General features: G+C 48.2%; 2 protein-coding genes across 2 annotated transcripts; both read right to left on the bottom strand.

Moving 5' to 3' along the window:
- Positions 1-204: 204 nt before the first annotated feature.
- Positions 205-2,949, bottom strand: LOC117899627 (ATP-dependent RNA helicase DHX29; the record flags this gene model as incomplete). The annotated part of the gene is given in 4 exon segments (XM_034809785.1): positions 205-2,326; positions 2,384-2,591; positions 2,666-2,733; positions 2,736-2,949. Coding segments are annotated over 4 exon segments (2,400 nt in total), but the record flags the coding sequence as incomplete, so codon positions are not given.
- A 178-nt stretch (positions 2,950-3,127) lies between these two features.
- On the bottom strand, positions 3,128-4,041 carry LOC117899930 (uncharacterized protein C9orf85 homolog). Its single transcript, XM_034810099.1, has 2 exons — positions 3,911-4,041; positions 3,128-3,844 (listed from the first exon to the last, which is right to left on the bottom strand). Exon 2 carries the CDS (start codon positions 3,825-3,827, stop codon positions 3,144-3,146), a length of 684 nt encoding a protein of 227 aa, XP_034665990.1. The 5' UTR covers positions 3,828-3,844; positions 3,911-4,041; the 3' UTR covers positions 3,128-3,143.
- Positions 4,042-10,610: the final 6,569 nt, after the last annotated feature.

Raw genomic sequence — 10,610 nt, 5'->3', positions numbered from 1 at the left:
TGTTGGTATACACAGTAAGGCAAACTCTTCTCTATCCTGGGATTTAGTTTTCGCATGTTTCTGTATGACGCTTGAATCACTGCTGGGTAACCTGAGAAGTCGAGGTTGTGTGAGTAACCGCTGCTTATAGGTATTGAGCTTTGAAAGCCAGGTACATCCCATAGATCTTCATCCTTGGGTGCAGTTTGGACTTTTCCACGGAATTGTTCCTCAGTCTTTTTCTCGGCGCTTTCTTTTTTGTTCTTCTCTCTTGTGCGCTTATCAGGTATTGCTGATTTTTGTTTCTGCTTTACTGCAGGAGGCCGTTCCTCAAACCGTTCTTCGAAATTATCGGGGTTGGGCTGTTGAACCACTTTACGTGGATTTTGGAACTTAGGTTCCTTTGCGGCATCTGCCATCCTTAATCGGAATATGTTTTAAGACAATTTTTCACGCTTGATGAGCGCTCGCAGAGTGATCAACTGCTCCCCGAACATCGGGTGCAGGCAAATGCGTACCCAGTGATCGATGCACAGCTGCCCCTTGGGTGCAGTGTCCAGCAGGCCAAGGTTGCTGCTCGGTCGCTTGGCTATCTTGAGCTCCTTTCCACCGGCAATGGCCACGTGCAGGGTGCTGACCAGACTGGTGTGCTCCAGCGACGACTTGTACTCCGAGACGTGTGTCTTCTCCACATACAGCACCCACTCGCTGGGCAGGGTGCGCATCTTCTTTTTGCCCAAGAGGCAAGAGTTGCGCGAGACAAGTACGTTCGGATCGCACTCGGCCACCGGCTCGTTCTTGGTGTAGTCGTAATAGGCCAGATTGGGGTAGAGGCCAGCGGTGAGGGCCAGCCGCAGCATGTTGTTGTCCCTGTCATTGGCGCTGGCGTGGCGCTTGGCGGTCTGATCCAGCTTGAAGATGCGGCAAACAGATTCCCGCAGCGTGGACACGGCCGAGACAAACATGGCCATGGAGTTGGAGCACAGATAGTTGCGCTCGCAGAACTGGGCCAGCTCCTTGTGGCCGCGTCGACTTATCATTCCGATCAAGTCGCTGTGGCAGTTCTCGGTCAGTTTGAGGCGCGCCTCTTGCGGATAGAAGCTCCGGCGCCGATCGACGGGCAGCACGAAGGGATCGCGGACAGAATGGAAGGCGGCAATGATGGACATGCTGCCCAGGCATCGATAGTATATCGAGTACACCACGCACTTACCCATCTGCACGCTCAGCGGCAGCTCCGCAATGATCCGGCCCAGCATGGTGATCGACTCATTGGTTTCCTGGAGCACGCCCAAGAGCTTGAGCCGCGAGCAGGCCTGATCGACGGCCTCCGGCTGCGACGCATCCAGTGCCTGCGACAGAAACGTCGGTATGGACTGCTCGGGAGCTGCAATCTTCGTCAGCAGACAGATCTCGTCCAGCGTGCGTCGCTGGATCTCCGGTATGGTGTAGAAGTTCATCTTGGCGAACTGCTCGCTGGAGTACAGACGATAGCAGATGCCATCACGGATGCGACCAGCCCGACCGGCCCTCTGCAGGGCATCCGCCTGCGAAATGGGCGTTGTGGCCAGCTGCGAGGCGTTCGTCTTGGCGTCATAGATCTTCATCTTGGACTTGCCCAAGTCAATGACGTACACCAGCTCCGGTATGGTGATGGACGTCTGTCCAATGTTGGTGCTCAAAATGATCGTCAGCTGAACATTCGGGTAATTGCGGAATATCTTCTTCTGCTCGTGATTCTCCACCTGGCTGTGCAGCAGAAGTATTTGTATTTTGTCAGCCGGCAGAGAGTTGTACAGACTCTCCATCAGCGAGGTCATGTCATTGTAGCCCGGCAGGTACACAATTACCGCAGCCTTCTCGCCATTCTTCACGAGCAGCTCCAGCAGGGAGACAATCAGATTGTTGTCAATGTCCGACTCCATGTAGCGCGTGAGAATGTACGCATGCAGCAGCTCGTCCGCTGTGGCGGTGTCAATCTTCTTGCCCAAAATGTGCTTCATGGCCGCGGTCATGTAGCCAGTCTCGCTGAGAATCTGCTCCATCTGAAAGATGCGCACCCCGAAGCTGCGCCCCTCCACATCCAGGACGGGCACATTGCCAAAGTATGCGGACAACGCATCCAGATCCATGGTCGCGGACATTAGAATCACCCGGAGATGGGGATTCTTCTGCAGTTCCAGCTTGATGACCAGCAGCAGAAAGTCCGTGTCCAAGTCACGCTCGTGCACCTCATCGATAATCAAGTGGGTGACGGTCTCAAAGAACGCCTCCGTATCCATGGTCAAAGCCCGCAGCAGGCAGCCACTGGTGGTCAGCGTGAGCGCAGTGTGGCTGGTGCAATTGCCTGCAAGCAAAATGGAATTTAACATCATCGGAAAACACATTGCCAGGCATCACTTACTGTTCATGCGAATCTGATAGCCCACAGTGCCGCCTGGCAGCTCGCCCCGCTCCTTGGAGATTCGCTCCGAGACGCTGATGGCCGCTATGCGTCGCGGCTGGCTCACCACAATCCGCACCTCGTTCATTCTGTCTGCCGCCCACTCCAGCACATACTGCGGCACCTGCGTGGACTTGCCAGAGCCAGTGCTACCCTTGACAACGAGAACCTTTGCACGGAAGGAGAGGACAAGCGTTAAGCAAAGACAGATAGAGAGGAAAAGAGAGAGCTTCGGGGACTCACCTGGTGCTGTTGCAGCGTGTTCTGAATCATTGAGCGATAGCGAAAAATGGGTAGACCGGTGCGCTCCCATACAGCGGATTATTTTGGTTATCCGGATGTGGGGGTATTTGCCGCACACCCACCAAGCCGAAGCCGTTCCGCTGCCTGTTCAGGTCTGCCCGAGAGCCGTTGCCTTTGAGTGCCGCCGCGGCCAGCACGCGTTCAATTTTGGATGCCGACGAGGCCAGGGTTCGGGTCACTTTCGAGTTTACCAGCAGCACGTGGGCATCGAGGCAGAGGTGTATTTATGGACCAGTGTGACCGCGGACGACTTATCGATAAAATATATTACCTGACTCTCAGAAATATACCTAATCATTTTCAAAATATACCAAAAATATTCCTCGATTTGCATATATTATTAAACAATATTGGCTAGTTTTCATGATTAATATACCATGATAATTAAAGTAGGGCCAACAATTACAAATTAGAAACTTTATTTCGCTTTAACATGTTTTTGCTCTTCCTCGCTATCATCCTCTGAATCTATCTCGGAATCATCCTCCTCAGCGTCCTCATCATCATCATCTTCATCATCGTAATCTTCTTCATCGTCCTCTTCGGCTAGGTTCAGTTGCTTAATTTTATCCAACAGCTCGGCGCGAGTGTGGGCCACACGTTTCGCCTTCTCCTCGATCTCCTGAGTTTCCTCGTCCTTCTCAGCTGTCTCTGGTTTCTTGCCCTTGGCCATGAAGCGCAGAAAGGCGCGACGCTTGCGTTCCGAGAAAGATTTGACCAAGCGATCCATCTCCACCTGCAGTTGCTGCTCCTCCTGTGGCGTGGGCTCGGGCGCCTCTATGGCCACCTCGTCGGCGGTCTTCAGGCACTTGGCGCAGGCGTGTGCCTTGATGGCGCACTCCCGACAGATTACATGGTAGGCCTTCTTCACTGTCCTCTCCTTGCAATGGCTGCAGGTCTTCGCCTGTGTCAGCGGCTTGTACTTCTTGTATTTGATCTTCCACTCGATCACCTCCTTGCAGCGCTGGCACACCGTCGAGACATGCATCGAGTTGAGTCGCATCTGTTGAGGCGTTTTGTCGTGCAGATCATTCTTGAATACAAAACGATTTTTGTGTTTCTGGGCACGTGTGCGGTTGACGTTACCGCGTTGGGAACTCATCGTGCTCTAGCAGGCAACTAAAAGGGGCGTCGTTGATGATTAACAGATTCGGCATAGGGTGTTGATTGGGGTGTCTAATTTACCTGTAGCAACTATAGAATTTTGTGAATGTACAGCAAAAATAAACGAATATTTATTTATACAGCTTTATACAGTGTGACCGTGGAGTTATCGATAATCGATAAATATCGAAATACTGTCAGAAACTCTGAAATATACCTTCTAATTTGCAAAATATACCGTAAATATACTGTAATCTTAAATCATATTCCTCGATATTGATGTTCTATTTGATATTACTAGCTAGTTAGAAGTTTCCGCAGTAAAACTGTAATTTTAACAGATTTATCAATAGATTTTCCATAAGACTGGCTAGTTTTCACTACCTGCATTTGTTGGAAAGTTTTCAAATTAAGTTTAAAATTACAAAGGTCAACCACCACAAATGCCACAAAACGTTACGTGAGTGGAAATGGAATGCTACGTTTTGAAAAATGTTGTGGCACGTATGTTGGTATATACCAATATACCATGGCATGCGCACTGTGATGAGCTGCGTGATATACAACTCATTTGGTTCTGCACCGCTCTCAGTGCTTATTGCTATGAAACTCACCTCTGTCAACGATAATCGTTTGGCGGCAAGTGTATCGAAATTTGATGCTTTATTTGTGTTTAGTTTTTTGCTGCTTTGAAGTGTTTAATAATTACTACTGTAACTATGTATAGTCTATGTTTAGTTATACTTTTCACTCATTCTGGCACTCTTTCCTTGCAGATTTGAGTGAACCGCTCTGTCCCATGTCGCCATGCGCGACCTTAAACAGCGGCTCTTCGACCTTCTACGCTCTGGCGGCAACAACAGCAGCGGCAACAACAACAGCAACAACAACAACAACAACAGCAATGGCAGCAGCAATCAAAATGGCATCCCACACATTCAGCACACAATTCAGCAGCTGCCTGCGGCCCAGAAGCCGAAGAAGCTCCACGAATACACAGCCGCTGACTGCAATGCGGCCTTTCTGCGCAAGTACCATGACCTCAGCATTAGCAGGAGCATTGCTGGGCTTGAGCAGAGCCGGGAGCGGGAGAGGAACAGAGATAGAGAACGCGAAAAAGACAGGGACAGAGATAGAGATAGAGACAGGGAGCTGGAGTGGGAGAGGGAGCGGGAGCGGGAGCGACAGCTCGCCCACGGTGCCAATGTGATCTACTTCAATGAGAACCTGTCGATGGCCAGCAAGTACAATGTGCGTCAGTTTCCACTCACCCGCTACCCCTCCTGTCCGCTGAGCAGTTTTGGGCTGCCACCCTCCTCCCCCGCTACCCACAACGGACCCAGCCATGAGGGCGCCGGCAGTGCTGGCAGCAGCCTGGGGGAGGAGGAGGAGGACGACACGGAGAGCGATAGGTACAACTTTTGTTCGGATGAGGATCAAAGCAGCAACACACAAACCCTCAAGATTGGACGACACAGCCACGACATGGACATGGATGTCGATGGAGATGTGGAGGACGACCGGGCCGAGTCCCAGTTGGACTCCTTCTGCACACTCTGCACCTCCACGTTCAGCTACAACAAGTGCTGCCGCTTCTGCGATAACTCCCTCTGCGGTTCCAAATGCAACTCGGAGCGGGGCTCCCATGCCAGCCGCATCAGTCGGAATGGTGGCTACCCCCAGGCCGAGGCAGACCACGAGCAGCAGCAGCAGCAGCAACCGTTGCCCTCCCAGCAGCATCGATTTGGTGGCAGCATGAGGATGCTCTCCAACTATCAACCGACGGCTCTCAGGTGAGTGCATTGCGACAGTTACAAATAATCGATTGCTGCAAAGAGCAGGGTCAAAGCTCGCGGTGCAAATTGCTGCATCGTAAACACATCGTAAAGCGGCAACAAATCAATCGATGGTCAACTGCCAATCAAGTGTTGCCTCATTAGTGGCGATCGATCGATCGAGGGGCAACACTGTTGAAGTGTGGGGGACTTCAATAATTCTATTAAATTGCATTGTCCATCGTTGCGGCTAATTAGCTGTAAACTTTTGATTGATTGCATTTAAATGAGCTTTTGCAGTGGCCACCTTGGTGTTTGTGCAGCGGTGGTGGTGAGTGTTGGAGTGTCGAGAGTCAGAGAGAGAGCGAGAGAGCGAGAGAGCAACGACTCAAACAATTATGCATAAAACCTTAAACTGGCCATAAACAACCGTTAGGCAGATGGGAAGATGAGGCCCCATCATCTAGCGCTGCTAACGCGCATGACGCCGCCAGCTTGACCATAAAAAAGCATAAAAATTCTATTGAATACAGCGAATACAAACGTATAAACAAAAACAACAAAAAAATATGGATTAAGTTCAGCCATGTCTTGGCGAAGTTTTTATGCTCTTGCGGCTCGGGGTTGTCGATGGATTAACAGGAATTAAGCTTAGAAGCACAATAATAATAATAAACGGTAAATACACAAAATAACTAAATAAAATAGATTGCAATTAAGCTCCAGTTATGCTTAAAGCTCGATGAGTAGATTCTTCGTTGTTTATGTTTGAGCTCACTACTGAGCTTCAGCGCTTTGCTCGTTGTCAGAGTACCCGCTTATAGGGTAATATAGAAATTCCAGCATGCTGAAAATACAAAAAGGCGAGCAAGAAAAAGTCTAGCAATGTGCAAAAAGCGCATCGAAAATCAACTTAAGACAAACCACAGCCGCAGCAGCAGCCACAGCCACAGCGCAGCGGCAGCCGAGCGCGCACACACACACACACACTGACACACAAGCAAACGCACGCGCCTACCTGCTGCATACCCGACTGAGCTTGTGTTTACATCAACAACAGCAACAGCAACAACAAGTCCAAAGAGCTTTCTCGATCGGCACTTCTTTGGGGTCCGCTGCTTTTGGCTCTTACATTTCTTTGGCGACCGCTGGCCGAGCTGGTCTGCAACAACCACCAACCGGCCTCAAGCCTCAAACAAGCCGCGACCATTGTACGCCCAGCACGTGCCGCGCTCTACAAACCGCCAACACCACCGCACGAGACGCCGCCCGATCGATAGTTGAACCTAAAACTGAGCCAGAACAAAAAACAAATCTTAGTTGCTCACACAAACTGCAGCTGATAACAACTTAACGGTTTTTGTTTTTGTATATTTTTTGTTTTCTTTGTTTTGTTTTTGGCATTGTTTGTGAAACTCTGGGGATAGTAGATACTATGATATGATGTGTGCTGTGCCAGTGCTTTTGTGTGTGAAGAAGAGATTGTGAGAGAGAGAGAGAAACACTTGGACAGAAGCGGCGACAAGTGCACTTCCAACTGGAAATGGTGTGCGGTAAGTTCACTCCAGGATAATGCACTTAAATCTCAATTATTGCTGGAACATTAACATTGGAGCTCAAAAGGTTCCCAAGAGCCAATGCCTTGAAGAAACCCGAGCTATTGCATTGAAAAGTGCATTTGCCTAACAACTTCCCTTGAACAATAAATGGCGGAATTGATCCTAGCATCATCTTCTTACAGCCATATGAGACTTACACAGATTATAAGTAGAATCATAAATATAATATATGTATATAGAAGTCTGCCATTAATTTGGCGAGAAGCTTAACTGATTTCCATCCAAACGAGGCTCTCAAATATGATTGATTCATCATACCATCTCCCGATAACGTTCGGTGTATCTTCCCCCTTCTTGGACCCTAACTTTCTTGAGAGTCGATAGAAATATTTATATTTTGGGGCACTCTTTAGCATCAAAAATCTTCCATGCCCCAGGGGCAATGTGTGCTTAAAGTTGCGCCTCAGATTGCTTTCTCTATACAGCTGGTCATATCACGATTGGATTTGCCTAAGTTATACAACCCTTTGGGGGCTGCGACTGATTATACGACCAGCTGCGATAATTACGACTCCAATTCACTCCGCAACACTCCCCGCCCCCTGTTCCGGGGTTGTCTGGTGGGGGGTTTCAGTGTGTTGTAATGGACTGAATGCAACTCCATATCGCATGCCACACCATGTCAGACTGTGTTTCATACCATCTCTAAAGCGTGCGCCGTGATAAATGAACGGGGCAGCTATCCATATCCATGCTGCTCACTGACGTGATCCACGATGCACGAGCTGTGTAGAATCCAAAACCAAAAACGAACGAGCAAAATAATAATAAAACCGCATTAAAATTGTATTTTGTTTCGGAGTTGCACACACACTCACGCCCGTTCCCCGTTCTCTTAATGGATCCAAACACCTCTGGTCCCCCCTTCTCCCCTTTGGGAAAACTCGCTCATTGTGACACGGCAATCGCTGAGCTTAATAACATTTCTTGCATTATTTTGAATGCTCTTGCAACAGGGTGTTTCCATTTTGGCTAGAGGCTTGTTTCGGCATCCCACGGTGCAAGCTTGGCCATGGGTATTAGAGCTGTAATCCAGGAGTAGTCCTTTGTAAAGAGAAAGATTTTGTTAACGTGGTTCCATTCCATTTCCTCCAATAAAAAACGTGTAAAAACTCATATTCTTTACATTTTTGGTAGAACTATTTAACTTGCATTTAATTTAATATTGAATATATTTTTCAAATTAAAATTCTTTGTTTCTTTTCGTTCTAAAATGTTCACCTCAAACTAAATATTGTTAGGGTATTTGAGTCGTCGAATTGCTTAAGATACTTTTCCTTTCATTTTGCTTTTATTGTTACTGGTTTTGTATTTAACATTTCCGTTCATTTGGTCTTAGTTTGAGAAATATTATTGTAATTCTGTGCCTCATTTCGAACATGTGTATGTGGCTTGGGGGTGATTGTTTCTAGCTCGATGCTGCTTTGGTCAAGGAAACTGAGTCTCTTAAACTCTTGCCCGGCGTTCGTTCAACCCGTTCAAACTGCAATCTGCAGACACACACAAATAGATAGCTACCGACACACACCCACTGCAATTATTTGCTGAGATTGCATTGATGGGGGCAAAATGATCGAATGATTGCAGGCCAATCGGGTAACACTTGAGTAGATCGCCAGACAATTATCATTGTTTGTATTTATTTTTTGTGTTAATTAGCAACGCTTTTTCTGACAAACGCACACAAATTTCAATCGGAGAGGCCAAGAAAAAGAAAAGCCAAGAAACTGCAAAAGAAAAAGTGAAATTTCGCTTATCAGAGAGGACTACGTTGGTTAAAGTTGTTCGGGGGAACTCGTTTGACGCCTCCTGCTCAGCTCTGCTCAGCTCTGCTCTGCTCTGATCTGCAATGCCTCATCAGCCACAATTCAACATCATCCTACTCCTCTGCTTTGGGGCCTGGGGGCCAGCCATCATCCTTTTGCTTTCGTTGGTTTTGTGTGCTTAGTGCCGCCGCAGACTTGAAGGCGCGGGCGCTGGCTATTTAGCTGGACGGGCGGTGCCTGAGGCGGGCACAGGAGAGCAGTTAGCCAATCTCTCAATGCGGTCAACAACCGGCCCAGGCCTGAGCTCGCTCGGTGTGGCGCGGCCAGTCGCAGCTTTCCACCAATGTCAATTATTAAGGCAAACCAAACCGTTTACATACGACATTTTCCAGCAAAGACGCAGACACACAAAAACGAACTAGAAAACTCCGCTGCATGGATTTTCATGTTTTCCTTTGCATTGAGCAAACGGGTTAGGCCTCTCTCTCTCCCTCTCTCGGCAAGTGAGTGTCTTCAGTGTTGTGTCGCCCATCATAATTGGTCATTTGTCCAAGTGCTCGCCTCGTACAAGCTGCCTCCACTCGGTTTGGCTAATCCACTCCACACATTTGGTCATTAGCCGACAGCAGCAAACATCGAACAGCGAACAGCGAACAGCGAAAAGAGAGTCGCAAAGTTCATCGTTTCGACTAATGTTCGAGACTCTGATTAGAAGAGCTTTCAAATCAATTGGATTCATAATTCGATTTGTTATTAAATCAAAGCATAACTTATCAAAGTAGTTCTGTGGACAGCCACTCCAGTCGCCTTGTCGGGAGGGACCTTTGTGGGCCATTCACCACACATTCACTTGTCGTCTCTGCAGGCAGTTTTCCTTTTATTTTCGCAGAGGGAGATGAGAGTTGAGTGGAAACGCGACCTGTCACAACTCGAGTGAGGCTTCAGGTGCAGAGCCCAAGCCCCAGCCAGAAGCAGATGCCTCTGCCTATGTTTGCACCGTTTCCTGACGACTGATTGTTAGGCAAATGTTTGGTCTCTGGCTCTGGCTCTGACTCTGGCTTACTTTCACAGACTCACTTCGTCTGAATCGCTGAATGATTGAATTTGTTTATGCATTTTGCATGTGAATGGAAAGACAAACAGCCAGGCCGAGGGGGAGAGAGTCGTGCCAGATGAGCTTTTGGCTGTAGTTGCCGGAAATTCTGGAGAGAGAATGAATCTGTGCTCTTTACTTAGTTGTTGAGTTTAGAGTCTAACAAATTTCTTGCACACATTTACTTTTGCTTTCTATTTTTTCGGTTTTGTTTGCTCTTTTGAAACACACGCACACACGAAAGTGAAAACTCACAGCGTCTCCATTCTTTGAATTTGAATTTGAATTGGCAACTGACGAGCGAGATGGATGGGGGAACGAGCAGAGATGGAAAGACGAAAACGAACGCCACCGATCGATCGATCGATCGATCGTAGACCGTTACTAGCGGTGTGTTCTGCTTTTGATGGGCAGGCAAAATACAACAATGGAAGTCCACACATAATGAAATAAAACAAAGCGAAAAGTAAAAGTATTCGAACAACCAATGAACTCCGCCAACGGCGCGGATGAGTGTCCAACAAACTT

The sequence above is a fragment of the Drosophila subobscura genome, chromosome A (genome assembly GCF_008121235.1).
Source record: "Drosophila subobscura isolate 14011-0131.10 chromosome A, UCBerk_Dsub_1.0, whole genome shotgun sequence".
In the NCBI taxonomy this organism is placed as follows: Eukaryota; Metazoa; Arthropoda; class Insecta; order Diptera; family Drosophilidae; genus Drosophila; species Drosophila subobscura.
The sequence above is the reverse complement of the archived record's forward strand: the minus strand, read 5'-3'. Positions and strand labels throughout refer to the sequence as shown.